Genomic DNA, 27,867 nt, shown 5'->3' on the forward strand with positions numbered 1-27,867 from the left:
GGACCGCTCTTCATCTCCGACTGCGCCGGTCTGCGCCGGTCTGCGCATTCTGCGCAACTACGGACATTGGCCATCGATCGGGTCGCGCACTGTCCAAACACACTCAACAACGCCCACCACGCGGACAGTATCCACGTACCCGACGCCCTCAGTGTCCCAGCCCCGAGGGGTCGATGCCGGCCGGGGTGCGGGGTGGTTGTTGACTTCGAGGTGGTGCAGCTGGGCCCCCGTGTCCGTGCCACGGGCCATGTCAGTTCGCGTCAGAACTGACTTCGGAGATTCATTGCCTTGGCCACATTGGACGGGAGGGTCGTGTGCCTTTGCAACTTCGCAGTTGTTGTGTTTGGGCCATGGTTGCGTTTCAGCAGTGTATCTGGGAGTCCGTCCATCCTATAGAACTGGGTTGTTGAGCCTGCCTCGTGAAGACGGATCCTCATATGATTTGCGCTCACGTGGGGAACACGCTCATACTGGTATCAAGAGCCAAGGCACGACAACGTGCCATTCTCGCTTCGCTCGAATGTCGCTCGGACCAATACAATCTGCATTCTACTCTATGACTTAGACAATCTCGTACTTGTCGACGGTGATGATCTTTTCCTGGCTGAGGGGCGCCTCGGATCCATCAGCAAGGCGGGCGCTCTGGACGTCGACGCCCGCCAGGGAGCCCGAGGCGGCAAACCCGACGTTGGTGGGGAAGAAGGTGTCTGCGTCTCCGTCGCAGCGGAACTCGAGCGAGCCCGAGGGCGCGTCGGCGTCGACCGTGTCGATCGTCCACTGGAAGAAGCCGCGGTCGGCCGTCCACTGCGCGTCCTCGTCTGAGACGACGGGGAGCGCACCAGGCGGAATCGGGATCGAGATGACCACATTCTTCAGCGTCAGGTGCTGCGCCTCCAGCTCGTACTCGACCGCAACGTCGGACTGGCCCCCGTTCGGCTGCGGCCACACCGTCACCGTCAGCGGGACGTGGGACTCGTCCTTCGTGTTCATCCGCCACTTGAGCACGCCGAGGTTCTGGTTCACGGGGAAGCCCTGCGAGTCGTTCTTGAGCGCGATCACCTTGGGGCCGGCGCCAAACTTGACAAACTTGGGGTGCTGCTTGAACTGAACATCCGCAAAGTCGGCGGGCGCGAGCTCCAGCTTGACCTTGGAGCAGTCGGCGTCGTTCACGCGAATGTCCAGGTCTCCCTTCAGCTCGTAGTTCTCCAGTCCGCCGTCGCGGAGCATCGTGACGGACAGGTCCTCCTTGACCGTAACGTGGACACTGAAGTCAGTTAACGTGGGGCCATTCCTAACTTACGCATCCTGGTCCACCCGCTCGAGAACATCCGCCGAGACCGCGACAGCGGGTTCCGGCTCAGGCTCCGGAATGGGCTCGGGCTCAGGCTCGTACGCCTCGGAGCCAAGGGCGGAGAGAAGGTCGGTGTTGCGGCCCTTCTTCGAGCCGAGCTTCATGCCGCTACCCTTGAACGCGGGCTTGGACGGGGCAGCCGCGGGGCTCGGCGTGCGGTACTCGGGCGTGGGCGCCTCGAACCGCGGTGTCGTCGAAACAGGGTTGTAGCCTCCTCCCATACCGCCACCAAAGCCGCCACTGGCACCAATACCCATACCTGCCCGGCCGGCCTGGGCGAGCCTCTGCTGCTCGCGCCGCTGCATCTCGAGCTGCTTGGCGCGGCGCTTGAGCTCCTCCTTTGCCTCAGCCTCCTTGTTGCGCGCAATGATCTCCTGGATCTTCTCCTCGTGCGACTCGCCCTCGAGCACACTCCGGACGGTGCTCAGCGTCACGTTCTCCTTGTATCCGAGCGACACGACCTCGTCAAACGCGCACAGCAGGTCGAACGCGTGGTGCAGAATCGCGGGCTCCGTCATCGCCGGCGTCAGAGACGAGATCAGGCGCACAAGCAGCTGAAGCGTGTTGATGTCCTGCAGAATGTTGCTGCCCTTGTTCGTGATCAGGAGCACATACAGTTCCTCGAAGGGCTGGTAGACAAATCGAACATCGTTAGTCTCGACCGTCGTGTGTTGCGAGTTGGCGGGGATGAGCTTGGGGAAGGACGCCAGCAGGCTGTCAATGCGGGCGCGGGGGATAGGCCGGAACTGCCTGCTAAGCAGGGCTGTGGACATTAGCTGGACGTTCTGGAAATCGTAGCTACGCACGCTTTCCACTTCGCGTGCAGATGGAAGCGGCGAGAACGACCTGTACTTTCAGCTGGGTACTTTCGTCATTATCTCACCATGGTGCTGTGTGCCGCCTTGCTCGCCGTGAGGTGTGGTGACGAAAGTGACTTTAGTGGTCGCGAATGGACGTGGAGGGTTGCTGATCGCGACGGCCAATGGCGTGGAAGGTTAAGGGGGTGGCCAATTAAGATTACATCACTCGGTCACGTCGATCCTCACTATGCACCATGACACCTTCGGTCCCAAGCTGCTAGAGTACATCTCATGCATACATAGAAAAACATACTGCGAAGAAATGGGTATCGCGAGACGGGGATATCTGGCTTAGGGAATCTCTTGTTTTACAGGCGACAGTGAAACGCGCTTCACAGGGGAGGCACTGCGCGACTTGCTCCTCGACTTCGACCGCATGCTGGTGGCAGATCCAGACCGCTTCACTGGAGCACTCTCTGATCCCAATCGTCCTCTCGAATCCGAAGACCACGCCGGCATGGAGCCAGCATTCCCTCTGTCCTCGGTTCCAGGCTCGGGAGTCTTTGGGCCCCCTAACCGTAACTTGATGCCAAGCGACGACGTCGGCGCCGGGGAAGCCGCTTCGGCTGCGGGCGTCTGCGGCTGCTGCTGGCTGAGCTTGACGCGAAGCGGTTTCACGTCCCCAGCCGTACGCGGTGCCACTGCACCCTCCACCGACTTGACGACCTTGCGGCCCGTTGGCAGTCGTCCACGTGCGCGCTCCGCCCCCTTGGGACCAGAGTCCCAGGTGGCATGGAACCAGCTCTCCGTCTCGTCCTCGATCGCCTTGCCACGTGCTTTGGCGAGGGACGCATCGTCGGCGCCGCGCACTGCTTCGCCGTACAGGATGGGGCCCTGGTCGTTGGACTGCGGCTGAGGAGGTCGGAGAGAAGTGAGGCGCTCCAGGAGAGGACGCCGCAGGTAGGGAGTTCGGATCTGGTGAATGAGAGACGTGATGATGCCATCCTTGTTGGGGTTGACAGGCAGCAGGCGCGGGGGAAGCGACTCATGGTGGCTCGGGACGATCGGCGACACATGCGGGGGTGGGACGGGAACCGCCATCGTGTCGACAGGGCTGAAGACTTCGGGGTTGCCGATGGCGAGACGGAACATGTCAGCAGCTTGTCGACGTCCATCGGTCTGGCGAAGAGCGACAGATGGCTCCTTCTCTGTGGCTGCGTAGGTGTGCAGGAGTGACTGGAACGAGGATGTCGGCTGCGGCAGCTTGTCGACAACAGCCTTTGGCGGATCCGTCCAAGTGTGAGTTTCCCGCAGCTGAGAAGCATTGTAAGCGATCGGCTGCCGATACCGATCGACAACGGACTGGGGCTCTGTCGTCGTGTCGGCCATGATCGCAGCAGCTCCGGGTGCCGTCGGGAGCGTGCTCTCCGTGGGTAAAGGCGGCAGCCACGACATGTCCGGAGACCGCGGTCGATACGAGATGCGTGGGGCTACTCGCTCCGCCTCCATCTCGTCCACGTCCATCTTCTCGTCCTCCTCTTCCTCTGATCCCTCCACTTCCGCCTCGCTGCCGCTGTCGTCGGTTTCCTCGCCCTCGTCCTCGACAGGGGCATATCGCATGTCGATTCCATCCGTGATGCTCAACCCGTCGCGAAGGTAACCTGATGGTCAGCGATGGTCAATACTCGCGCCTTACTGGACAGCTCCTCCAGCTTGCCACCGCTGAACGACACCTCCTTGTCCAAGTCCGCTGTCCATTCCTGCAGTTCAGAGACACCGCCGACGCCCATATCCTCCAGTGCATGAACAACATCGACCGCGGCAACCTTGGATCGACCAGCGAGGGCGGCCCGTTCCGTGCATGTTGCTGCGACGACCGAGAGGTATTGTTGCAGCACGCCGGTCAGCGTGACCGACGCTGCGCGCGACGTCGACGCGAACCCGGCTTGCGCAAGGGTGTGGAGAGCCGCCAGATGCAGCACGGCCTCTGGTGACGCAGCCATGGCGGTCGAGTCTCCTTGTGGGAGGTGATGGTGGTCGTCAGACGAGGTAGATTATCGATGAGCTTGACGCCGACCAACCACTTGAAACGAGAACAACATGACGCGAGGGCTGATGTTGTGGTTCCCACGTGGTTGGTGCCACAATGTCGGCGATCTCCGGCGTTAGTAGGGTGATCATTGTCAAGTTTGCTTCATTCAGCAGCGGGGACTATGGGGGCCGGTGGCTGGTGCAAAGGGACGGGGGTCCAAGTATGCACATGGAACGACAGCCTGGTACAAAGAGGTGGGCCGTCTAGAATCACCTAGACATGAGGATATGAACAGATGCAAAGTCGGAGAGACGATGAAACCAGGCCCTTGAGAAGGAAGCCGACGTCGACGAGACTGTCCACACAGAACACGGACGTTACACCTCCGGGACTCGGTCCCATGACGCAGGAAGGGCCAGAATCTGAATTAACAGTCCTAGGTGCCACAAACGACGCCGGAAATGCGGGAATTGATCTTTTTTGTTCCGTAGCAGGGCGGGTCTGTGGGCCCATACAGGCGTCTCGTGTGCGGGGCATTGGGCGCTGCACCAGCCCCTGCCACGCACCGTAGCCCACGCGCCAGTAACATTTCTCTGTCACTTGCGCAAATCTTACATCTCTCCAACCTACCTTCCACTTGACAACTAAAACCAGTGCGTGTGCACGCTACCATACACGGCGAGAACGACAGTCTGACCCTCACAGAAAATGTCTGACGACGAGCACCACGAGACCTTCGAGCAGGCCGGCGCCGGCGCCTCGCTCACCTACCCCATGCAGTGGTGTGTATCTGCCCCGATCGACAACTCTGGCTCCGCATCAGTTACACATGTCTGACCCTCTACAGTTCCGCTCTCCGCAAGAACGGTCACGTCGTCATCAAGGGTGAGCGCGGGCGCATGGAAAGTTGGAGAATGAACGCTAACGTTTAGGCCGTCCCTGCAAGATCGTCGACATGTCCACCTCGAAGACCGGCAAGCACGGTCACGCCAAGGTCCACCTTGTCGCCATTGACGTGAGTGGCCCCGTGCGGCGTGTGGAATGGCCGCCTGGATGTGTGTGGAACGCCCACTGACCCGCTCAGATCTTCACCGGCAAGAAGCTCGAGGACATCTCCCCCTCGACCCACAACATGGACGTCCCCAACGTCCGCCGCACTGAGTACCAGCTCCTTGACATCGCCGACGGCTTCCTCTCCCTCATGGACTCCGACGGTGGCTCCAAGGGTGAGTTTTAGATCCCGCCACACCTCCACCGCCACCACCTCCACACTTCCCACCAAATCCCACTCCCTCGCCATCACTCTCCTTCATCGTTCTCTCGATCCTTCTTCTCAATTTTCTTTGTTCTTTCGAGTACTGACAGCCGAAGACGACGTCAAGAACCCGGACAACGACGTCGGCAAAGAGATGTGAGTGCTGCAGAGTTGTTTGGAGGCTCAGGATCATCGGAGAATCGAGTTTGTCCCTTGATCTTGTTCTTCGATCTCCTCGGACCTCCCAACTCTTCCGTCTGCTTTCTGGACACAAGATGCTTACGTAAAAAGCGAGCAGGCGTTTGAGAATGGGAAGGACATCATGGTCACTATCCTCACCGCCATGGGCGAGGAGCAGGCCGTCTCCTGGAAGGAGGCTCCCCAGTCGTAAACATCGCCTGTTTATTAGAGACGACGATGCAGACATGATTTCGTAAGGAGCACCCGCTTGGACGAGCCGCAGCTTGTCCTCTATGAGTACGCATCGCATGTTTATTAGAATCGATGCAGATATCATGGCGTGAAGACGAGAAATGGACTTGAACTCGAGAATTGGACTCGAACTTGGAAGATGGGTGGATTGGGGGATCGGCCTCCACCACGTGATTAGCCGACAGACCGATATCACTCTCCACCGCAGCGGCGCCTCCTCACGCTATCGCACTATGTCCCTGCCGAGCCCTCGCAGCTACACCAGGTATGATCGGCACGAGATCAGCCGAGATAGGATTGGCAGGAGATCAGGGGGCGGATCTAGGCGTCGCTGGCGCTGGCCTGTGCTCACGCCTACCGTCCTGCTTGCCTTTCTCGCGAGCGGAGCCACACGCCTGGCAGCTTCGATACTCCCTCGCTCGCTAACCGCAGCACTTCGTCGGACATTGCATCTCTTGACTCACCATACTCGCGTTGTCTTCTTTACTCATCCCTTCCTCCATTAGTTTCTGCAACAACCTCAACATGCGTCAGAGTTCATTTCGAACATCCTGGGTAGGTGGGCCTTCATCCGTCAGATACTCAACCTCCCCCATTCTCGCCTACCTTACTTCCCTTTGAGTCATTCACTCAACTGTCTTCGCTTGTGCAAAAGCCATTTCGAGGGAAGACTGCCCAACCGTCTTCCCCATGAGTCACTCGCTTCCCAACATCTCGCCACTGTCAGCACCCAACTCCCCGGCTCCCGACCAACGCCTTCCTCCAAGGCGGGTGTTCGATGCCCAAGTGTGACTGAATCTCATGTCTTCCCTCCTCCTTCTGCCAAACTCGTGTGTGCTGTGTGACGGAGTTCCCTCTGCCCAGCGCCCTGATCGACCCCTTGCACCCGCGAGCCTGCTATTCCTTCCACAGTCCATTGCTCAATGCTAACGGCCTTAAATTTCTCGAGTCTCGCCACCCGCGTGCGCCTTCCCGCCGCTGCTGATCGCAGAGATCATCAGATTGCCATAGCTTCTCACCGTTCTGCTCGTGTGAAGCTCCAGCACCACCCCTCCACCACCTCTACCGTTGCTGTTTACTCTGCCGGTCCCGCCACCATCTCCTTCGGAGCCACCATGCCCACTATTGCAACGCCCCGCCTTCCCTGCTGTGGTGGTCACCCAAACACCCCGACCGTCAGCCGCTCATGCCACCCTGCCAACGTTAACGTCGGCGCGACTCAATCAAATAGCCATCCCAGCCCGAATTCACGGCTTCACGCGCGACGGCCTCGCCCCAACGGCGACTGCGCTCTGCATGCTCTCAAAGTAGCGCGGCCTCATCTGTCCAAGATGGTGGAGGAGATGCGCAACACATGGTTACGCGGACGCTATTGGGCTCAAGATCAGGATCAATGAGTACGAGGACCAGGGCTCGCCGGTTGCTGAAGCTCTCGACAAGGTGTACGCCGACATGGTGGAATGATACGAGAGCTACAGCCCCTCCGAACGACAGGGTGGTTCATGGCTCGACAACAACACCTTTATCGCCCTGGCCCGTCATTACCACTTCGACGCCCTTGTACTGGACCCCGATGCCAGCTTCACGGACGTCGAGGAGCTCACTGGTCACTCGGCACCGCACGTCGCGCGCATCGCGCTGTTGGACCAGCACTACCGAGCGCTCATCGCCGTGTCATCTGACGAGGATGTGCCGACCATCGCGGCGCGTGTTCCGCCGTCTTTCTTCAACCGCGCCGCGGTCCGTCTCGAGGAGCGCCGCGAGCGGCTTGAAGCCGTGCTTCGAGGAGAGGAAGTGACAGCTACTTTGGTGTCGATGGACTGCGCTGCGTTCTTGGGTCGAGGAGAGACAGGCCCTGTGGCCACCCGCGCTACGGCCCGAAGAGTCGTCCAACAGGTCGGGAAGGAGCAGGCACGTCTCGCCCTCGCCCGTTTGCAGTTCGTTCAACCCGCCCAGCCCGTGCAGCCTGTGCAGCCCGGATCAGCCCGCCCTATGCCAGTGTCGCCCGTGTCGCTCGCCGCCGCTCCTTTCCCCCTTTCCCCGCAGCCCGCGCCGCCCTGATTCCCCTACTTCCTGGACTCCCGCCGACATCGAGGCGCTTGTCCACCTGACGGGATCGCTTGTGCTTGATCATCAAGCACAAGCGATCCCGTCAGTTCTAAGAAGTGGCATTTGCGCTTACAGCGCGATCTGGATGCGGCGAAGGACGAGCAGACCAAGGCGAACATCAAGGACCTGCTCGCTGACGACGACGCCATGGCTGAGCCACTCCCCCAGCTGTTCCCAACGTCAAGTATGCCGACTGGGGCGAGGGTGAACTCGCTGCCCGTCTCAAGGGCTGGCTGGAAGGCAAACATGACCTCTTGGAAGCCACGGATGACGTCTTGCTTCCTGGGCTGGATCCCTTGACGCAGCGCGCGGCGAACTTCTCCGATCGGGTTTCGGCGATGCAGAGCCTTCTGTGGATCTCTGCGCGCAGATTTTCCGTGAGGGGCCAGGCCGCGTGGCCGCCATGCCCTGGCACGACCGCACCAACGTCCAGGTGCTGCCCTGGTGGATGAACTGGCCGAAGTTTGGCGGCCTGGAGAGCGACATTGAGCTCGTCGTACTCTCGATCCTTCTGCGACGAAGAACCAGCCTGCGACGTGATGGTGCGGCGGTGGACTTCGAACGCTCAACTTACGTTCCTAGTGCCGAGCGTGAGGTATCAGTATGACGTTACGAGAGGACAGTCACCCGCCTCGAGTCCGCCGCTGAGCGCGTCTGTTCCAGTGACTCGCGTCCCCCGCCCGCTTCCGTTCCGCCCGTTGCCGCCCCGCCGCCCATCCCACAACTCTCCGCACTCGTCCGTACCGACCAGCTCCCGATTGGGCTCGACCCTTGTCGCGTCGGCGATCTCCCGCATGTCGGACCAGCTCCGCGCGGTTACGAGCGACGTCGAGCCAGCGGCACGAGGCCACGCTGGGGCGTCTGCATAGCGCGCTGGAGGAAGCCGCGGTCGCAGGGCTCGAATCGGTTCCGGAGCACTCAAGTCAACCCGCCGTCCGCCTCCCGACGCCCATCGCCGATGCGGAGCGTATGTCTCGCACCGACCGCATTAGCCTCGACATGGACTCCACGGACGGCGACAATCCGCCGCAGGTCGAGAGGGAGCCCCGCGGCTTCAACATGGGCGACTACGCCACATCTTGCTTGAATTGCGGTGACCACCTCTTTACCTGTAACGGCGGGATGTATCGTGCATGCACGCGCTACAAGAAACGCACAGGCGACGATCGACCGGAGGAGCTACAGATGATCTTCAACGGTCCGTGCCGCGTCTGCTGGCAACACAAGCGCCTCGCGAGTCGACATCTGCCCTGCCATGACTGCTGCAGGCGCGAGAGGAGCTTCTACGACCCGTCCGCCCCCAAGGTCTGCACGGGCTGCGGTAGAGGAGAGAGGAAGATCAAGACTACGAACTGGCTGTACGCCTACGACGGCAAAGGAGGTTTGGTGAGTCTAACCACCCACTTGAGGAATGTGACACTGACTGGTAGCAATGCGATAGCTGCTTCCACCGCATTCACTACTACGGCCGCCCGCCCGTCCGACTCCCTGAAGTCGAACCGGGCACGATCTGGCGGTGCGGTGAAACCATAGCGAACTCGTCGGTCTCGATCGGCCTGGAAAGGCGGGTATGCAACGCCTGCACAGCGTACGAGGGCCGCGAGGGCGTTCCACGGCCGCCTCATCAATTCAAAAAGGTGTCATCACCGATTGCGCAAACTGCGGCGTCGAGATCAAGCGTGGCCTCAAAGGTCGCTGGGACGGGATGATCGCGAAGTACCTTGTGGGTAATCCGCCCATATGCCATATGCCGCGCGTGCGGCGAGTACGAGAAGTATTCCAAATGCACGCGCCCGCTGCACCTCATCAACCGCTGGAGGCTGAGGCACGGCATGCCGCAGCTTGCGGCGTCACCCGTGTGCGTTTTCGGCTCGACATCGACGATCCCGGTTACGCACGCTGCGGGGTGGTTCCCCGCATCGACGATGCCAGCCCCTGCAGCTCCACCAGCCTCAGGAAGCAAGCGCGGTGGCACGTCCTCGGCGCCGCCGGCTAAGCGCAAGAAGAAAGTGCCCATGATCGACATCCCCGATGCCGAATGCCGGTGCGGGGAAACTATGCGACGCGGCGGCAAGCCCTCGCTCTTCTTCCCGGAGAACGTCTGCTCATCATGTCTGGGTTACGAGCGGCAACAAGGCGCTCCTCGGCTACCCCACCTTTGGAAGGGCGCGATGCACTGAACTCTCCACGGCGAGTGCTTCATCTGTGGCGAGGATACTCGTCTCGCTAGCCGCCATGGGCCCTGTCGCGCGTGCAGTCGAGACGAGCTGAGTCGTGTCGACCGAGTTTCACCGCGGAAGTGCGCGGGCTGCGGCCGGCGAGAGAAGCTCATCGATACGACGCGGTGGACGAAGATGAACGACGGGAAAGGAGGCTGGGTAAGTCTTTCAACTGACAGTTGGCAAAGCTGACAACCAGTGTTGCAACACCTGCTGGCGGCGGAAGCACGCCGGTCTCCCCCTCGTGCAGCTGCCTGACCTCGATCATATGCCCGTTGGCACAGTGTGTCGATGTGGCACCGTGATCACCGGCAACGCCAGCGTGTCGCCTTCTCTCAACGAGCGCGTCTGTCCGCAATGTGGCGCGTACGAGTCCCAGCACGGAGCGCCGAAGCCCCGGCACCTCTTCCAGGGCGCAGTTACCCCCTGCGCGGTGTGCTGGGAGGTCATAGAGTTCTACGCGAAGGACAAGGGTCACTGGCAGGGCCAGCCTTCGTCGTGTCTGCCGGGTCGACCACAGATCTGTAAAGCCTGTGGTCACTACGACAAGAAGGGCGAGCTTCGGCCACTCCGTGTCGTGAACCAACGCCGCAAGCGAAATGGACTGATGCTGCTGACAGCGTCGCCGGCCAGCTTGTTTCCTCCCCCTCTTGCCGCTGACCCCACCGGCTATGTGCGACCCGCTGTCGCGACTGGCGCCGCCCTGCTTGCCTCTCTTGCCGTCGACTCGGTCTCGGCTGCTCCAGCTGCGCCGTCACCGCCGCCCTCGGTGCCGAGGAGGCAGACATCTCGCTCCGCTCGCAGCCGCTCATCTTCCTCTTCCCCGGTGCCGAACTCGATGGTGCCACACTGGCAGCTAGGCCGCTGCTTGCGACAACTGCGGGGACACAGAGTTCCTCGTGAACGGGGGAATCTGTCGGGCCTGCGACGACTACGAGGTCAAGTACGGCAAGCCGCGGCCAGAAAACCGTCACGGGACGCACACGGGCCAGTGCATGGTGTGCAAGGAGCACAAGCGTCTCGTCAGTCGCAACCGGCCATGCGACGACTGCTACCAAGACGAGCTCAGCAGGTTCGACCGCCCGAAGCCGCAGGCGTGTGCAGGGTGTGGTCGGAAGGATAAGGTATCGAAGTCGACGGGACGGTGCTTGGCCTTCGATGGCAAGGGCGGCTTCGTGAGTGCCCAGTCCACTTGAGCAAAAAGCTGATTCACAGCTCTGTAACATCTGTTACAGACGTTAGTACATCGCCAAGCTTCCCTTCGTCCGGCTGCCCGATGTACCGCCAGTTCCACCGGGCACAGTGTGCAGGTGTGGGCACGTCATCCCCGGACGCAGTTCGATCTCGCCAGCGCTTGGGATCCGGGTCTGCAAGCCCTGTGGCGTGTACGAGGCGCAAAACGGCATCCCCAAACCCCCTCATCTCTTAAGGGGGTGATACCGACGTGCTCTAACTGTGGCGGCGACATCGAGCGCAACAAGCGCGTCAAGGATCATGGACATTACCAGGGCGACCGGTCCAAGTTCCTCCCTGGCCGTCCCCAGGTTTGCCGACGCTGCGGGCAGTACGAGCGTGACAGGGGCAAGCTTCGTCCGCTGCGTGTCATCAACGACTACAACGGGCAGAGTGGCATCCCGCTCGTGGCGGCTTCGCCCGTCATGTTCCATTCTCCCGTTGTCGTTGTCGCCGCTGTTCCCCCCGCTGCTGCAATCCCTGCTGCCGTAACTGCTCCTTCCACCGCCGTCGCTCCACCCATCGTCGCGTCCAGCACCGTAGCGACCTCCACATCGTCTTCGGCCGACAGGCAGCCGCCTCCGACCGCGCGGCCCACAATCCTGAACATGTTCCAGCCATTGTCCAAGCCGAAGTCAAAGTTGCGGCAGCCAATTCGCAGCTCGGTCAAGCGGCACAAGCCTACGAAGCGAAACGCAGTGGCACTGCCGTCCGCGCCGCAGCCGAAGCGTGCTCGCACAACGACAAAGTCGGCAGCAACCTCCACCTCAACGCGGCGGCACACCTCAACTTCCGTCGAAACACTCCGTTTGGTCCACCCTCGTTCGCTGCCCATAGCGAGGAAGCGCAAAATCCCGCCGTCAAGCGCGACCTCTCGAACGCCCCGCGGTTCCACTGGCACTGCCGCCACTCCCTTCAAGAGGCGCTGCACGTCGTCGCCCAGGATCTCCGCAGGCACAGCAAGACCACCGCTGCGTTTAGGAGAATCTCCCTCACCGAGACCACCTTCTCCCGAGTCCCCGGCTTACACTCGGCGTCGCGTTTGCTCCCCCGTTGAGCTGTCTGAAAGCGGGTTGTCCGACGACAGCCAGAGCGACGGCTCAAATGCTATGCGGGACGAGCACGAGTCTGACGCGGACAGTGATACAGACGAAAGTGACCCCGATATTTGGGACATTTTCTAAGTTGATCGTAGCGATGTCTGTAAACCAGCCAACATGCATGCAGCGGCAATCTAAGGAGGCCAAGGCAGTCTGACCACGCACTTCAGAGTAAAATCTCATCATGAGGACAATCGAGGTGCGGAGGTTTCAAGCGGAGAGCACGAGAATGCCGACGGGGTGTGCTCAATGCGAGTGGTGGAAAGTGGACCCGTGGATCGGAGACTCGACGCAATCATGAGCTGATCGTTAGCAACGAAAACCACTGCTTTAACTTGTTCAAAAGAACAACTAAACGCTGTGTGTGATCAACAGAATGTGACACTTCTCGGGGCGCCATCCAAATTCGTTGTAGAAGAGGTCATCGTGATAACCTCGGAATCGGTCTGCGACAGAATATTCTCGCTTTCGGCGGACATGAGGCCAAGCGACTGTCTCAACAGAGTTATCCGCTCAATACTGTGCAACTAGCAAGTGAAAGGGCACCTCCACGTTTGACCCCTGCTTCAACGACGATTCGGACGACGCATATTCCACCATAGCAAACTTTCGGAAATCAGCTTTACCGCCACAAACCCTTGCACAGTGCAATTGCTTAATTGCTTAACGTGGGAATAGGCGATTGGCAGCATACAGGAAGAGGCAGATGCCGCCCGTACATGCTCGATCTTCTCCTCATATAGAGCAGAACGTGGAGTTCTGGGAGACGATGGCATCATTAGTACATCCCTAGAGGGCTGTACGAGCGAACACGGACATGGGCGACTGCTGTCACGACTCGGCTGGCACCAGCAGCAATCACCCTACACCTGCCGAGGTCCGCAACTGGCTGATGGCCGTCAGTTTTCCACGTCACCAGAATAATTCTAAAAGGGGCCAGTTGCGCTGCACCCATCTGTCAGCCCCACGGTGCTCCCAGCTCCCCCGGCAGCGTACGCAACGAGAAGTGCAACCAGAGTAAAATTTATATTTTGAACGAACGCTGGCAGCGAATGAGAGCTGAACGGCATCGCAGACTGTGAGACCCTTGCGTCGCGCAGGGCAGGGAATCTTGACGTTCGCGGCAAGCTCATCAACACAGCCCGAGGGCGACGTTTCTTAGGTGATATCGGATACAGGAAGAGTGCGGTCATCCCCGCGGCTCCCCAGGAAGTACGCGCAGAAGTCACCGGGAGTGTCCTCAGAGACGGTCAACGTCGTACAAGACGTGTCGGAAGGGCATTATACAGTACCTTACCATCGCTGTTGTTGTCACGGCTGGGCGGTCCACGACGTAAACTGTGCAAAGCAGCGCGAGAAAGAGCCCCGACAGCGCAGCGATCTTCATCCCTTCGGCAACCTCTGGTTCGGGTGATACGGATCGATGCCTCCCCCGCTGGAGTGCTGCACAACGTATCCTCTCTCACACGGCTGAACAAAGGAGCACATATCACTTCAATACATCGCTGAGCGTCAGTGCATTCAGTATTCCTCCATGCGCCGCGGAAACGACGCTTCTGTATCTCTCTATCTCACATCTAGTACTTCGCCTTGCTCCCCTCCCTCGCCGCCTTGGCCCCCGCCCGTTCCCGGAAGAACGCCGTCCACTTCCCAATCTCCTCCTCAGCGGTAGGAATAACATGTCCGCCCCTATACACCCATCAGCACACTCCATCTCGCGCGTTACTCACGAGTGCACGATGAGCTCTGGGTTCTTGAACATCTCGCTCAACTTCTCACTAGCCCTCGGGGGCACAATATCATCCTCCCGACCCCAGACGTGCAAACTCCTCCTGTCGAAACCCGGGTTGCTTTCCTCATAGTTCCTCCTGAGCTCCGGATCGCGGGCCTTGAATCCACCAATAATCACGCCAAAACCAAACTTGTCTCTGAACTCGGGCATCAGGCACAAGAGCGAAGTGACAACCGCACCCTGGGAGAACCCGAGCACGCCGTCGAACGGCCCCTGCTCCCGCAAGATGTCGTGCAGGTAGGTACGAGACTTGGGCCATCCCTCGTACACTGCGTAATCTCCGTCCGGGCCCGAGCGGTCCTGTGCCCGCCACCAGGCGTATCCTGGCTCGACAGCGAAGGGCGCGTCGACGAACGTAAAGTTGGCCCAGGGCGCTGAAGCCTGGACGACGGGTGCGAGTTGTCGGGACAGCCGGGCTGCCGAGGAGGTGAAGCCGTGCAGACACAGAATCTTGAGCTTGGTGGCGGACATGGTGCGGGGCTGCTGGGCGTTGCTCCGTTGAGCGGTGAGTGTTGTTCAGTTGGGCGGAAGGGAGGGTACGTTGGAGAAGTCGTTGAGTGGAGGGTGTAGCGGTCACAGCCGGCGGGTATCTCGGCAACTTGCAGCTTGCCGGCCAGGCACAAGTACACGCTATTCTGTGTCACCTGTGATGCGATGTGTGATCGACGCGGATGTCCGGCGTATGCATGCAAACGACAAAGAACAACCTCCGGAGAATGCAGCAAACGCATGCATTCCTCTCTGTATAGGGAAAGACGGAAATGGAGGTGACCGATGGAGTCAGCGGAGGTCGAGACGAGTCTGGTAGGCGACCCCTGACGCTGTTCTTCGACAGGGCGTGGGCGGAACCCCTGCCTGATCACCTGACCAAGATCTCGCATGTAGATGCCCTTCACTCCATGGGGCGCTAGCTGCTTCTCCAGTACCCGCCTCCAACTCTACTCACTTCAGTGCCTACGTCCTGCTCGCTGCGCTCGCTCGTAGTCAACGTTATAACTTTCATGGCATTGTATATCTTATAGTAGTACGTGGTGTAATGTGTATCGGCGCCTTGCGCGCGGGGTATATTCTCAACGTTTCAAAACAACTTGCTGGACTTCCGGGGCTCCCAAAATGGCAACTATAAAGGCGAAAAAGGCGACGATGTCGTCGGAAGAAGGTCGTGAAGACGTCGTGGGGGCAGAGATGTGTCGAGTGGCCAGGTCGAACGACTGATACGGTCAGACATCTGCGCACTCTGCACCGTCCTCGCTGCCGTCTCGCTTCGCTCGACGGCGCTCGGACTGTCCTCGCTCGCCACCTCGCTTCGCTCGGTGGCTCACTCCAGACTCCACATATACTCGAGCACACCTCTGAACTCGCTTCACTTGCCCGGCTGGGCGGCCTTGCGCTCCTGCTGCTTGAGCATGCGGAGGCTGATGGCGTTGCGTAACGCCTCGACGTACGTCTCGTACTTGAAGATTTCCGAGTGAATGTAGCGCGACTTCGCGGTCCAGTTTTCCCGCGCCTTGACTGCATTCTTGCTCCCCGGCGTGTACAGCCTGGACATGGGCTCCTCGATGCTCTTATGCTGGTCCAGCTCCTCCTTCAGACTCTGCACGTACATCAGCAGCGCCTCGAGCTGCGCCTCCTCGTCCAGGTTTGACGGCATCGTGGCATGCGGCGGCGGCTTCCACTCGACGATTGTCATCTTGTCGAGGTTTTGCGAGCCGCGGGAACGCATGGCGCCGAGACGGGTCATGCTAGGCGAGGAGCGCGACGAGATGACGCTGGGCGCCTCGGGTGGCGGAGTGCCGTCGCCGTTCTCGTCGAGCACTCGCGTCCAGCCGTACTCGATATTGGACACGCCACCAACCAGCGGTTGCCGCGACTTGCGCGCCGCCCAGTAGTTGCACGTCGCAACCCACTCAGCCACGAGCTCCTCCGTGCCCGCCTGGTACACGCTGATCTCGCCGGTCGGGAAGGTCACCGTGAAGCAGTACGGCCGCGAAGCGCTGTAGCCCGGTTTCGGCAGCGCCATGGCCATGGCGTGCATGAGCGAGTACTCGCCGGTCGTCTTGGCGTTTGACAGCCAGTTACCGCCACCCATGCCGCCCATGCCCATGCTCGGGCCCTTGGACCCCTTCTCGCCAAACACAAACATGTGCAGGTCGCCCTTCTGGATGACGACAAAGTACTGCTTCCAGTCCTTCTTCTGGTGCTTCTTGCCAGCGGCCTCGACCTGGATCTTGCGGGAGAGCAGACCCTCCTTGGCCCACGGGGCACCGAGCAGCGCGAGCTCGTCGTCATTCAGCGGCTCCAGCGTGACGGTCGACTGGTTGCTCTTGATGCTGTGCGTCTCGTCCTCCTGTTCCCGGATCACCGTGTGCGACAGGTTGCCAGCGAAGCCGATAGCGGGGGCGATTGTTTGCTAATGTCAGCGCTGGGGAGACTATTGAGTGGCCCGAGTCTTGTGGCAAACACGCGCTGCAACTCCACTTACCTCGCCGATAGAGTTTGCGTACGACGGAGTTGGCGACAACCTCCCGTCCGAGTGCGCAAACACGCCGCTGCCGTTGTACGGCGAGTTGCCCTTGACCGAGGACCGCTTAAGGGGCCCGATTCCGCGGCGATTGTAGCTGTTGAGAGAGAGGGACGACTTGTCGGCTGACCCAATGGGCAGGAGGATCTTCTCGTTGCGGACGTTGCTGTAGATTTCCTTGAGGGCCGATTCAGCTTCCACCTCCCACTGCTTCGAGTACGTAAACGAGTTGACCGTTGTCGACGAAGCCGCGCGCGACCGCAGGTCCTGGCTCGAAGGCGACGACAGCTCGGATGCCGGCGCGAGCGTGCCACTCGCGTTGCGGCTGTTAGCGGGCTGGCGGAGGCGCGTGATCGACGTCGTCGACTGAGCCGCGGTGGACGTTCCGTCAACACCGCGCAGGGATCCACTGTCATTGTGTGACTCAAGATCCTCTGGCATCGACTCTTGGATCGCGCGCATCGCGTTGCGGACGAAATCCGCACGCGACATGTGCTTCTGCAGCTCGGCAATGTGCAGGTCCGTGTTCAGCATGAGCATGGCGGCAGTCACCGTGTGGACGACGCCGGGCGTGCCAAACACCGTGTTCGGGTTGCAGTCAAAGTAGCGCGCGGAAAAGCCCTCGATGATACGGTCAATCTCCTGCGACTCGGCCTTCAAATGCAGCTTGGCACACAAGTAACGGAAAGCCTGGTCGAGCTTGCTGCCGCGCATGTCGAAATGCTGCATGTAGTGCCGGAGCGTCGCCGTGTTGACGGGCTTGGGGCCGCCGAGGAAGATGGCGACCTTGTCGGTGGACACGTGCGCCGAGTCGCCCTGGTAAAACTCGCGCGCGAGCTGGTGGGCGCGCTCTTCTTCGTCTGCCGGTAAATCATCGAGACTGGTGGTCGACTGGTGCGGGGACTGGGTCACCTCGATCGCAATGCCGTCGTCGTGCCGGGTCGGGACCATCTTGATCGTCGGCTCGCCCTTGACGGGGACCGGCGGGGGCACGAGGTCCGTGTCCGAGTTGTCAGCAAGCGCAGACTCGAGCACGGTAGTTCCCTCTGGGGCCTGGGCGTCGTCGTAGCGGCTTGACTGGGTGGAGGAAGCAGAAGATTTGCCAGAGACCGGAACAGGAGCAGCGTCCGGAAGCGTTGTGCTGTCTTGATTGGCGGGGGACAAGGGCGAGGCGGAGCGCTGCGAGTATCGGGACGGGTCAGGTGACACCTGCAGGTGCTCTGTTGTCTCAGGCTCCTGGGTCCTGATGCCCACTCCGACGGGGGGGTCGCCGTGGCTGATCCGATCTAACAGGCCAGTCACGTCGTCCGAGAACGAGGTGCTAGCTCGACGTGGCGGTTTCGGCTCTGCCTCTGCCGTGGAGCGACGCGACGACGAGCGCTCCTCAGTGGCGCCGCGCTGGAGCATGTTATGCACCCGGGTCGAGGGCTCCTTGCCGGGATCCTGCGGATCGACAATGACCTCTTGTGCGGAGTGAGCCGAGGAAATCGAGATGCGGCTTGGCTCGTGCGGCTCAGCCATACCAGGGACCAAGCCACCGGAATGGCGCTGAGGAAGAGGCGGACGCGCGTTGCCATTGGACTGGGGAGACTCGAAAGTGAACTGGGCGTTGCCAGGGAACTGGGGCGAGAATGACGACGGCAGCTGGGGAGAGACGTTGGACTTTGGCGAACTGACCTCGGCGTTGGACCTGGCCGACAGGCTCAACTGCGAGGGCGAGTTGAGGTTGGGTGGAGAGTCCCGGTCTTTATTGTTTGACGAGCCAAACATGCGACCAAACACGCCTTTGCCTTTGCGCTGGGGGTCAGCGTGTTCTGGAGATTGCTCACCTTTCCATCATCGTTGAAGGACTGCTTGCGGTGGAGCGAGTCGTTTTCGGCGATGGTCTGCATGTGTCGCTGCGAGTCGTTTGGGAAGTTGTGTCCGTGCCAGGCACCGCGTTGCGCGCTAGAGTCGGACGGGGCCTCGTGGCTGCGCCCGCGGGTCAGCGAGCTAGTGGATCCGGACATGTGGTGCGTCGTGAACTGGGAGGAAACGGCCGTCGTCGAGCTCGCGGGGGTCGACGACTTGCCCTGGCCCATGGCATGCTGGGACACGTTGCCGGCGGAGGAATTCTTCTGGGCCTGCTTGCCCTGCTGGGGCTTTCCTTTACCTCTAATAAAGGTGGTCAGGTCGGGGGTGCTGGCGGTGCCGGTGGTCCGGAAGATGGACCGGCGCTTGGGTTGTTGGGCAGCGTCCTCGGCCTTGATTTCAGCTAAACGTTGAGTTAGCGAAAGCCATCGCATCATTTAGTCGGGGGAGTAAAGGAGAGTGGTGGTGATGATGGCGTAGGATGTTGTTTTACGAGGATGGGGCGGCGCGGCGGTGTGCCATGGCTCGTAGAAGTGATCCTTGCGAGGTGGATGGATGGGAGGAGCGTTCCGGCGCTCGGACCACTTTTAGAGAGCGACCGCTGTTGTGTTCGGGGCGTCAGGTGGCCAGGTGGATGTACCCCTGGCGTCCCCGCAGCGTATCGAGACTCCGCGTAACATCCAATGCCCAGAGCGGAAAAAAGTAACGCTTTCCAAACACGCTAAAGCATTCACTCGGACCGTTGCATGCATGCAAAAGGGTACTCACCGTCAATGCCCAGGCTCATCTGCTGGGCGAGCATCATCTTGCGCTGTTGCGCTCTGTGGGTTGAGCTGCGTCCCGTCGAGTCGTTGGATACTAACGATTCACGCCTCTCGCCAGGGACCGGGATTGGGTTGCCGTTCTCGTCGGTGGCTGAGGAGGCAGACGCCTGACGCTGCTCGCGGCGCTGGCGGGCAGCAGACGAGGACACGCTGCGCGGCGACGAGCCGGGAACGTTGTCGCCCTCCACGTCGAGCGCGTCGTCGTGGTCGCGGTGTCGCGGGAGCATGGAGCGGGGCGGGGTCGACGGCGGCGAAGACTGTTGCGCGAGGTGTTCGTGCGCGGCGAGCGCCGAGTCGTGCTCGTGACTGAGTTCGTCGTCCGCGAGCTCGTACTGCTCTCGCTCGTACCCGTCGTACTCGTCCACGGGCGTCGCGGGCGTCACTGACGTGGACACGTGCTCCGAGTGGTCCTGGTCGGACGACGGGACGTAGACGACGTCGTTTGCGCTGCGGCGGGGGGTCGCGGCGGGGTCAAAGTCCTTGTCCTTGACGCGTCGCGGGGGCGGGGTCGGAGGATGGTTGGGCGGCAAGGGGAAACGGGGCGAGGAGAGAGTGGATGGAGAAGAGGGTGATGGCGGAATGGTGGAAGTCGCTGCCGATGGCGCCGAGGTTGATGAGGGCGTGTTCAGAGTGGGGCTAGTACCAGGGAGAGGCAGTAGCGCGGTGGATGGAGAGATAGGCGATATCTGGCCTGGCTGCGGCGCTAGTTGGTCGGGGTGATCGGTGCGATCTCCTTCTTGTTGCTGAAAGGGCAAGGAGCGCGGTGAGGGGGACGCGAGAGGGAGGGGAGGGAGGGGCCGAGAGGGGAGAGGCCGAAGGGTGGGTATGGTTGGAACGGGGATAGGGGGGAACGGAGCCTAGCTCGTTGAGGGGCCTGGGCTTGGGGATGGACGTCGGATGGGTGGTTCGAGTAATGTCGCGAGCGGCGAGATGATGGTGATGGCGGATGGTCCCCGTCCACTGTGCTCTCGGTGGTTGTAGTTGTTGGAGGACAAAAGGATGTATGTAGTGGTCGCTGGAGAGACTGATCGACTGAGTGATTGATCCAACTAAGCAGGAAACCAGGGTACGCCCTCGATTGATGACTGATTGGTTCTTTGTTGCAAAGGTGAGCGGTCGATCGCCAGAGCGTATGAGCGTGGGATGGCGAGTTGAATAAGAATATCCGGCAAAACGTAATGTGCGCGAGTAAGTTTGCGACCCTCCCTCCCAGGATGGTTGCGTCGATGGTGTGCAGTCGGATGTCAAAGTCGATGATCTCTTGTGCAGATCACCACTGGCCCCGTCCCCCGCATCGGTCGCATCCTTACCCCGTGCCGAAGCAAACGCGGCATCATGAGTGCGGAACACGGCCTGCGCTGACCTGCTGGCCCGCTCGACCCGGGGCGGGACGACCGCAGGCGTGCAAATTAAAGTTGGCAAGCGACTCAGCCATGTCTCTTTCGCTCTCTGCAATTGATGCGGACTGATGCATGTCCGTGCTTGCAAGTGACACCCGCAGGCCAAAGACACGCCTGCTGTGTGTGTGTGTATCGATCGTGGTGACTCCCGGACGCCGCCTGACATCATCCACACGCCCTCCTCCAAGCCATCGAGGCTTCCACGTATCCATGAGCGCGCGCCAGTGTGCAGTGTCCATCTGACTGGTGCCAGCACAGTGGCCCAGTGGCCACAGTGGGTCGGGATGTATGCATACGTTCGCCACGGCGCTGCAGGCGCAGCAGGAGCTCCCATCCACATCGAAAAGAACGGAAAGCACCCAGGGTATCTCCTCAGGATCCCTACCCAGCGAAAAGCCTGGAAAGACCAGGGAAGTCCAAGGGAAAAGCACTTTAGTGCAGGGCTGTCTAGCCGAAGATATCCCGCCCAATCTGCTCGATGGTCTCCATCCGCAGCCGGTCACCAGAACAGACAGGAGTCGCCAGAACGTCCAGGATGGACCACAGTCGGGCCGGCCGGGAGACGCCACCGCTCAATGGGCCTAGTCGAGTGCTGGAATGAGCCATCCAACGGAGATCCAAAGGAGCGCTCAGACACTCCTTTGCGGTGAACTGTTGGCCGCTGGGTCCATAGAATTAACGGGAGTACGAAAGACGCCAGTCAATGGACCCGGGCCGTGCCCTGTTCGGGCTTCGGCTCTGCGCTGCAGTGCGGTCTGTGCTGGCATAGACGATCGATCTTGCTGGGAGGTGACTCTGGGTGACTCCCCAGGTCACTCAGTGCGGCGACTACAAGTGGGCAAGCGAGTCTAATATGAGCGCCTGAGCAGATGCCCAACGTCAGCCAGACGTACCAGGCCAGCGGAAGAGGGGCGAGCAAGGCGCGTGCCTTATGCGCGCCAGTGGACGCAATCAATTGCTAATGTCTCTGTGTGGGGGCGGCGGTGCTTGTTTCGAGCTGCCAACTGTGATTAGGGCCTTGCTCCACCAGCTCTAGTCTCATATCACTGCCCCAGCCTCACCATGCATACCTCTGTCGGTGGGTTCATCAGCGAGGTGGGACACGCTGCTGCCCGCCAGGCGGCAGCTCACTGTCCAGTGATTCGGAATACGTCGATCGCACTGACGACGAGCATTCGGGCGCGCCTTATGTCATCCCCTCCCTTCGAGCTTGACGCGCCTTGCCGTACGACTTCGAATGACACCTCAAGTACGTGCCTCTACACGCTCAGTGGGCACAAGATAGAAACAACGTAACATGACTCCACCGTCACGTTCCCCCATGCTGTTCCTGTTCCTGCTGAGGCTTGTCACACTGTCTTAGAGTTCTACGCATTGGAAGTTGCTTGTGCTGGTGGAAGGTATGGGATGCATGGCATGGGGCAACAACTGCCGTTATTGCCGTCAAGTCACTCGCCCAGTCGCTGCTGTAGTGCAAACTTAACCCGCCCTGGCACCTGGAGGAAAGCGCAATGTGCAAACCTTGTTGGCGCGGCTGAGGTCTGGCCACTCAAAGGCTTGCGTGGTACCTTCTGACTCCGCTCTGTTGGTGCTCGGCGCTGCTGACTCTCCGCTCACCATCACTGATCTCACCGACTTCAGCGATCGTTGAAACAATGTGGCACGAGCACTCTCTTGTTCACAGGTACAACTGCAACGCATGGCATGTAAATATGGTACAGAGCAGGGCGGAGCCCACTACGAATGGCCTGGCCGGAGCACAGGTGAACAACAGAATTCTTGCCCAGCACACTTCCTGGGACTTGTTTTAACCCGTGCTCGGGCATCTTCTTCTAGTGTAGAGCACTTCTTACCACATCTTGGCTCATCTGAATATTGGGGGATGGCCCACACGGCCATCGAACAGCATAGGTCGTGACAACAGCGTTTCAGCACTATTAACCCAGGGAGCGCCTCGCGGCCAAGCGAGCAGCGCGTGCATCGCGTTCAGTGGGAGCATGCTCGGGCTCGGGGGCAGGTCCGCCGACGGGCTCCACGATATAGGCCCAGCCAGCAGGAGCGCCGTTGCGCTTCGCCTTCATCTCTGCCTTCTTCTGGCGGCGTTCCTCGGCCTCTCGCGCTGCACGCTCCGCTTGCTTTGCCTTGCGCTCTGCCTCCTTCGCGGCACGCTCGTCTACCTCCGGCGTCCTCGTGAGCCCCTTTAGGCGGATACGGGGAACGAGAGCAGGACCCCCCTGAGAGGATTGGCGGCGGCGTCCGGTGGGCTGAGCGGGGGAGCTGTCCTGGCGCGGAGTCGACGCACCGCGCGACTGGCGGCGGATGACGCGCACAGACTGAGGGGTAGCGACCTCCTGTTGCGCCTTGCTGCGCGGCAGGGGGTAGGGCTCCGAGCGGCGTCCGCGGGGAATGCGGTCGCGGCGGCTGGGACCGATGTTATCCTCGGGCTCCTGCTTGATCTCAATCTCCTCGTCGGCATCCATGACAACGGAGGAGGAACGCAGCTCGGGGGTCTTGGTCGGTGAGCGGACCGGCGCGGGCCCGGTGGCCCACGAGGGTCCAGTCGCCCAAGAGGGGCCAGCGCGGCTGATTGGAGGCGGGGCGGGGACCTTGGGAGTCTTGAGGGCCTTGGGGGCCTTGGGAGCCTTGACAGCCTTGGGGGCCTTGGGCACCTTAGGAACCATAGGAGCATCGGAGACAACCTCAGGCTCAGGTTGAGCTACCTCGGGCTCAGGTTGAGGCGTAGGCTGAGACTCAGTGGCCTCGGGATCAACGACCGTCTCGATCTGCTCCACTTCCATCGGCTCGGGCTCGGGGACAGCCTCCTCTGGGACAGGCTCGGTGGGCGGAACGGACTCAGTGGGCTCAGGAGTCTCAGCGGGCTCGGTCGACTCAAAGGCGTCAAAGTCGTCAACCTCAGCCTCAGACTCAGAGGTGGACATGCCCTTGCTGGACTCAGACTGGTCTGAGTCCCACTGGTCCTCGTCGGCGCTATCAGCGTTGGAAGATGTCGCGATCGACTCGGCACGGCTGGCACGACCGCGAGCGGTACGGGAGGTGGCTGGCGAGGGTTTCTCGTCGTCGGGGCGGGGGTTCTTGCGGGGACGACCGACAGGGCGGCGAGGGGGAGGGGGAGCGTTGGGGTCGGGAAGAGGGTGCTTCCTGGGACGGCCGACAGGACGCTTAATAGGGGGCGGACCGTTAGGGTCAGGCAAAGGATGCTTCCTGGGGCGACCGACGGGGCGGCGGACTGGAGGAGGTCCGTTCGGGTCAGGAAGAGGGTGCTTGCGAGGGCGTCCGACAGGTCGCTTCAGCTTGCCGTCCTTGCCCAGCACGAGGCGGGTCGCGGACGCAGGGCCTGCCCAGTGCACGAGCTTCCTCGCCTCAGCCTTCTTGTTCGCCCTGGACGAGTCGAGGACGTCCATCAGCTGCGGGCGAACCCCCTGCTTGCTATTGAGCCCGCCAGTGCAGTTTTTAGCACCGCAGTTGCAGGGGACACGCGTGTCGGGTCCGTCAGTGAACACGGGGTACGTCTCCGCATTGTAGTCGTAGGTAAGCTCCTCCCCAGCCTTGATAGGCCTGCGGGACCACAGACCGAATTCGTGCTCCTCGTGACCGTCCCCGAGCGTATCAAATTTGCGAAGGACCAGATTCGGGTCGCACGAGTGGTTGATGAAACGAGCACTGTTGCCCTTCGAGCTCGAATCAATGATCTCGTCCCTGTCGTACGCGATCGCGAAGACACTGTCGTCCTCGCTGTGTGAGCCGATGCGATCGATGAACGTGTCAACACTAATGACCTCGCCGCGATAGTCGACCACAAATTCTCCAGCGGCAATGTCCTCGGCGGCAAACACGCCATAACCGTGGAGAGAGGACAGGGCCACAATGATGGCCTTGGCCGGGCGACGACACAGCGCCTGGTTTCCACAATCCGGCCCGTTGGGACAGCTCTTCCCACACAGGATTCCCTGTAGGCGGTTGGTACAGCTGAGGCCGCACCCAGTGCCGACAACGCAGTGGCAGACCTCCTTGTCCGAGACCGGGATCTTGGGTCGCTCGAGGAATTGGTCTGAGGTCAGCTAAATCTTTTCGAGAATTTTCGATCGACTCACTCGAGGTGATCATCTCGTATTGAGGAGGGCGCTTCTTGTCGTCCAAGATGCCGCTTTCGCTCTCCCAGACCAAATCGTACGGCAGCTTGAACTCGTGCTCTTTCTCGAACAGCTCGACCATGCCCTTGGGCTCGGGAAGAGGAGGGAAGGACGTATCGTCGGAAACGTAGCGACGATCCAGCTCTCCATCATTGTTGAGTTTCTTCTTCTTCGAGTCCTGCCGCGTGGCCAACACCCGGTTGACCAACTGGTAGTCGCGAGGGGGCACGGGCTCATCACAGAACATTCCCGCTGAGAGGTACTCCTTCTTTTGTGACGGGTTGGCGGGATTGACGGGGGCAGCCAGGGTCTCCGGGGGAGCAGAGACAGTGACGGTGCTAGGTCCCACTGCACTGCTGGGAACCGCACTCGGCGATGCATCGCTACGCGGAGCGTCCTCGGTAACAGCGGTGCTACTGCTGGGACCAGCTTCCTCGATCGGCACATTGTTAATGGGAGTTTCAGTCTGGTCACTAGGGCCGGCGTCGGTGCTAGGGCCGAGGTTGCTCTTGCGGCGTGTCGACCTGGAAGTGGGGGCATCACTACTATTCCTGCGCTTTGCGCGGGTGGCGGGACTGCTGATAGCCTTGTCCTGCTTCGCCGGCGTACTTCTCGTCGGCCTCGGTGCTTTGGGGGCGGGCGCCTCGACAGGTGCAGGCGTGGGAGTTTCTTTGGGAGCTGGCGGCGTGGGTGACTCCTTCGGTGCAGGTGGTGGGGGCGCCTCCTTCGGTGCCTCCTTAGATGGCGGTGCCTTTGTAGTCGACCAAAATTGACGGGTACGGCTCGACGTAGGGGCAGGCTGGGCGGCCGGCGCAGGCGGGGCGGACTGCGCAGATTCTGTCGCAGGCGAATCCTCTGGTGTGTTCGGCTGGGGAAGGGCTGATGTGACATCCTCAATGGCACCAACATCGGAGGCAGACGAATCGTTGCTGGGAGCAGTGTCTTCCTCGCCTGGCGACTGCCGCGTCCTCAGCTTGATGCGCGTCGCTGCAACTGTCGCTTTCGCCTTAGCAGACTGGGCAGCGGAAGCTGGCGCACTGCGTGGGCCGACCGCGACGTGCTTGGCTGTGACCTTGGCGATCGGAGCTTTCCGTGCTGTTGACGCACCGACACGGCGCTTGGCGATAGGTTTGTTTTCGGCTTCGGCGGCGGCGGCGCGCGTGACGCGAGTTCGGTCAGCAACCTCCCACTTGTCCTCGCCCATCTCCGTCTTCATGAACGTCTTGCCAGCGGTGACGGCCTTCATGTCGGGTTCGAGCGAATGCAGTACAGTGGCGGAGGGGACTGAACGCGGCGGGGAACGGGTGCGGATGATGGGGAGAGGCGGTAAGGTGGACTTCTTGGAGAAGAAGCTACGCTTCTTGCGCTGCACCTGCGGCGCAGCTGCTGGCTGCAGACCGCGCGGCATGGTGGTAGGTGTTGTTGCTTGTGCCGACGCGGTTTGTTGTGGGTTGTTGAATTCGAAACTGATTGTAAGGAATGAAAAGCGCGATAGCAGATATGATGCAATTTAGTGCGCGAACAGTTGACTGGGGTGGAGGGGCGGAATGCGTAATGCAGGCAGTCGATGAGGGCGATGCACGCCGCTGCCGGTCTGTCGGCCTTATGGGGGATACGCAAAGTGGTGGAAAGGACTGTTGGACCGAGTTAGTGCGTGACGCGCGCTGAGGTGTGCGGCAATGTTGTGTTGTGTGGTTGCCAGAAAATGGGCGATAAACTCACAGGAATTCAGAATTCGTTGGTTAATGGGGGGTGATAATGTAATTACAGAGTGGCCAACTTGGGTATACGGTATTTTTGGAAAATGCAGGGGGATGCACCTGGTGCTGAAAAGCACAGGAGGGGGAAAGGTGCAGCGGTGGGAAGAGGGAGAAATGGCGGGGTGTGCGTGCGCGGATGCAGGTGCACGAATGGATGAGGGTGTTGAGAGAAAGAGTGAGAAATAGAACGCGAGATTCGCGGCCAGGTCCAAGGGAATGTTGATTGTCGTCTGCCAGCTGAGCTGTGCCCGCCGCCGTTGGCCGCCTCATCCAGCTCGCGACATGGCGTTTTCCTCGTCCGTATCCCCCGTATGCCAGATTGCACACTCGCATCCTTGTGCTTGCATAGCCGTTAGCGCGCTGCAGACCCTGCATTCATGCATACCGGCGCCCCAGCTGCCGACACGGCGTGCCAAGTGCTAGTGCAAGGGGCGCAACACCGCCTGCGTCTTGTGATGCATCGGGCTGCACTCAACCTTAATAATACACGAAAATGGTCAACAATTATGCACGCTGCGAGCAGAGCGCAGGCAGGAAGCGACAGGCAATGGCATGCATTAGGGTTTCGGTGGGAAGGTTCGGTCGGGTGGGGACTGTGGGGTTCTGCCGGGTCCGAGAATGTGTACAGGCTATCGTTCATGCAGTCAGCAGCGGCCGATGTGGTCGGTGTCTGCGGCCAGATCTGAGGTGACCGGGGGACACTACGTCCGGTCCGAGTAAGAACAGGGGCAGTTGTGAATTCGGGCGTCGGTATGGTAGGCGTACGGCGCTTACGGACGGGCGCAGGCGTGCGTGCCACTGTCGTTGGCCATTCAGCACCCAGACATGTCGCACCATGCCCAGCGCCGCAGACCCGAACGCTGCGAACCAAGGCTAGCCAGTGTCCATCGTCCTCGCTGCTGTGCATCAGCTTCTGCTGCGTCATCCAGCCGACGGACATCGTGACGTGGCCCCTGCGGATGCATGCGTGCTCCACCCCGAGGCCCCGTGACGGACAGTGCGAATCCTGAATAGTCGAGGAAATATGTGAAAATCCC

At 60.8% G+C, this 27,867-nt stretch overlaps 10 protein-coding genes across 10 annotated transcripts; 3 read left to right on the forward strand and 7 right to left on the reverse strand.

The window, feature by feature from the left end:
* Positions 1-561: 561 nt before the first annotated feature.
* Positions 562-1,227, reverse strand: A1Q1_02171 (uncharacterized protein; the record flags this gene model as incomplete). Its single annotated transcript, XM_014325116.1, has 1 exon — positions 562-1,227. The coding sequence occupies one exon, from the start codon at positions 1,225-1,227 to the stop codon at positions 562-564; it is 666 nt and encodes a 221-aa protein (XP_014180591.1).
* Positions 1,228-1,296: 69 nt separating this feature from the next.
* Positions 1,297-2,124, reverse strand: A1Q1_02172 (uncharacterized protein; the record flags this gene model as incomplete). The annotated part of the gene is made up of 1 exon (XM_014325117.1): positions 1,297-2,124. One exon carries the CDS (start codon positions 2,122-2,124, stop codon positions 1,297-1,299), a length of 828 nt encoding a protein of 275 aa, XP_014180592.1.
* Positions 2,125-2,502: 378 nt separating this feature from the next.
* Positions 2,503-3,606, reverse strand: A1Q1_02173 (uncharacterized protein; the record flags this gene model as incomplete). The annotated part of the gene is made up of 1 exon (XM_014325118.1): positions 2,503-3,606. The coding sequence occupies one exon, from the start codon at positions 3,604-3,606 to the stop codon at positions 2,503-2,505; it is 1,104 nt and encodes a 367-aa protein (XP_014180593.1).
* Positions 3,607-3,791: 185 nt separating this feature from the next.
* Positions 3,792-4,154, reverse strand: A1Q1_02174 (uncharacterized protein; the record flags this gene model as incomplete). Its single annotated transcript, XM_014325119.1, has 1 exon — positions 3,792-4,154. The coding sequence occupies one exon, from the start codon at positions 4,152-4,154 to the stop codon at positions 3,792-3,794; it is 363 nt and encodes a 120-aa protein (XP_014180594.1).
* Positions 4,155-4,891: 737 nt separating this feature from the next.
* On the forward strand, positions 4,892-5,829 carry A1Q1_02175 (initiation factor 5a; the record flags this gene model as incomplete). The annotated part of the gene is made up of 6 exons (XM_014325120.1): positions 4,892-4,965; positions 5,031-5,068; positions 5,116-5,198; positions 5,268-5,409; positions 5,549-5,594; positions 5,730-5,829. 6 exons carry the CDS (start codon positions 4,892-4,894, stop codon positions 5,827-5,829), a joined length of 483 nt encoding a protein of 160 aa, XP_014180595.1.
* Positions 5,830-6,793: 964 nt separating this feature from the next.
* A1Q1_02176 (uncharacterized protein) lies at positions 6,794-7,931 on the forward strand (the record flags this gene model as incomplete). Its single annotated transcript, XM_014325121.1, has 2 exons — positions 6,794-7,045; positions 7,365-7,931. 2 exons carry the CDS (start codon positions 6,794-6,796, stop codon positions 7,929-7,931), a joined length of 819 nt encoding a protein of 272 aa, XP_014180596.1.
* Positions 7,932-10,466: 2,535 nt separating this feature from the next.
* Positions 10,467-12,488, forward strand: A1Q1_02177 (uncharacterized protein; the record flags this gene model as incomplete). Its single annotated transcript, XM_014325122.1, has 4 exons — positions 10,467-11,141; positions 11,191-11,373; positions 11,434-11,919; positions 11,967-12,488. 4 exons carry the CDS (start codon positions 10,467-10,469, stop codon positions 12,486-12,488), a joined length of 1,866 nt encoding a protein of 621 aa, XP_014180597.1.
* Positions 12,489-14,108: 1,620 nt separating this feature from the next.
* A1Q1_02178 (uncharacterized protein) lies at positions 14,109-14,794 on the reverse strand (the record flags this gene model as incomplete). The annotated part of the gene is made up of 2 exons (XM_014325123.1): positions 14,109-14,220; positions 14,262-14,794. 2 exons carry the CDS (start codon positions 14,792-14,794, stop codon positions 14,109-14,111), a joined length of 645 nt encoding a protein of 214 aa, XP_014180598.1.
* Positions 14,795-15,686: 892 nt separating this feature from the next.
* Positions 15,687-20,954, reverse strand: A1Q1_02179 (guanine nucleotide exchange factor; the record flags this gene model as incomplete). Its single annotated transcript, XM_014325124.1, has 5 exons — positions 15,687-16,733; positions 16,806-18,551; positions 18,674-19,098; positions 19,464-20,376; positions 20,883-20,954. 5 exons carry the CDS (start codon positions 20,952-20,954, stop codon positions 15,687-15,689), a joined length of 4,203 nt encoding a protein of 1,400 aa, XP_014180599.1.
* Positions 20,955-22,856: 1,902 nt separating this feature from the next.
* A1Q1_02180 (uncharacterized protein) lies at positions 22,857-26,478 on the reverse strand (the record flags this gene model as incomplete). The annotated part of the gene is made up of 2 exons (XM_014325125.1): positions 22,857-24,988; positions 25,032-26,478. 2 exons carry the CDS (start codon positions 26,476-26,478, stop codon positions 22,857-22,859), a joined length of 3,579 nt encoding a protein of 1,192 aa, XP_014180600.1.
* Between the last annotated feature and the right edge of the window lie 1,389 nt (positions 26,479-27,867).

This window comes from Trichosporon asahii, assembly GCF_000293215.1.
Source record: "Trichosporon asahii var. asahii CBS 2479 unplaced genomic scaffold scaffold00050, whole genome shotgun sequence".
Lineage (NCBI taxonomy): Eukaryota > Fungi > Basidiomycota > Tremellomycetes > Trichosporonales > Trichosporonaceae > Trichosporon > Trichosporon asahii.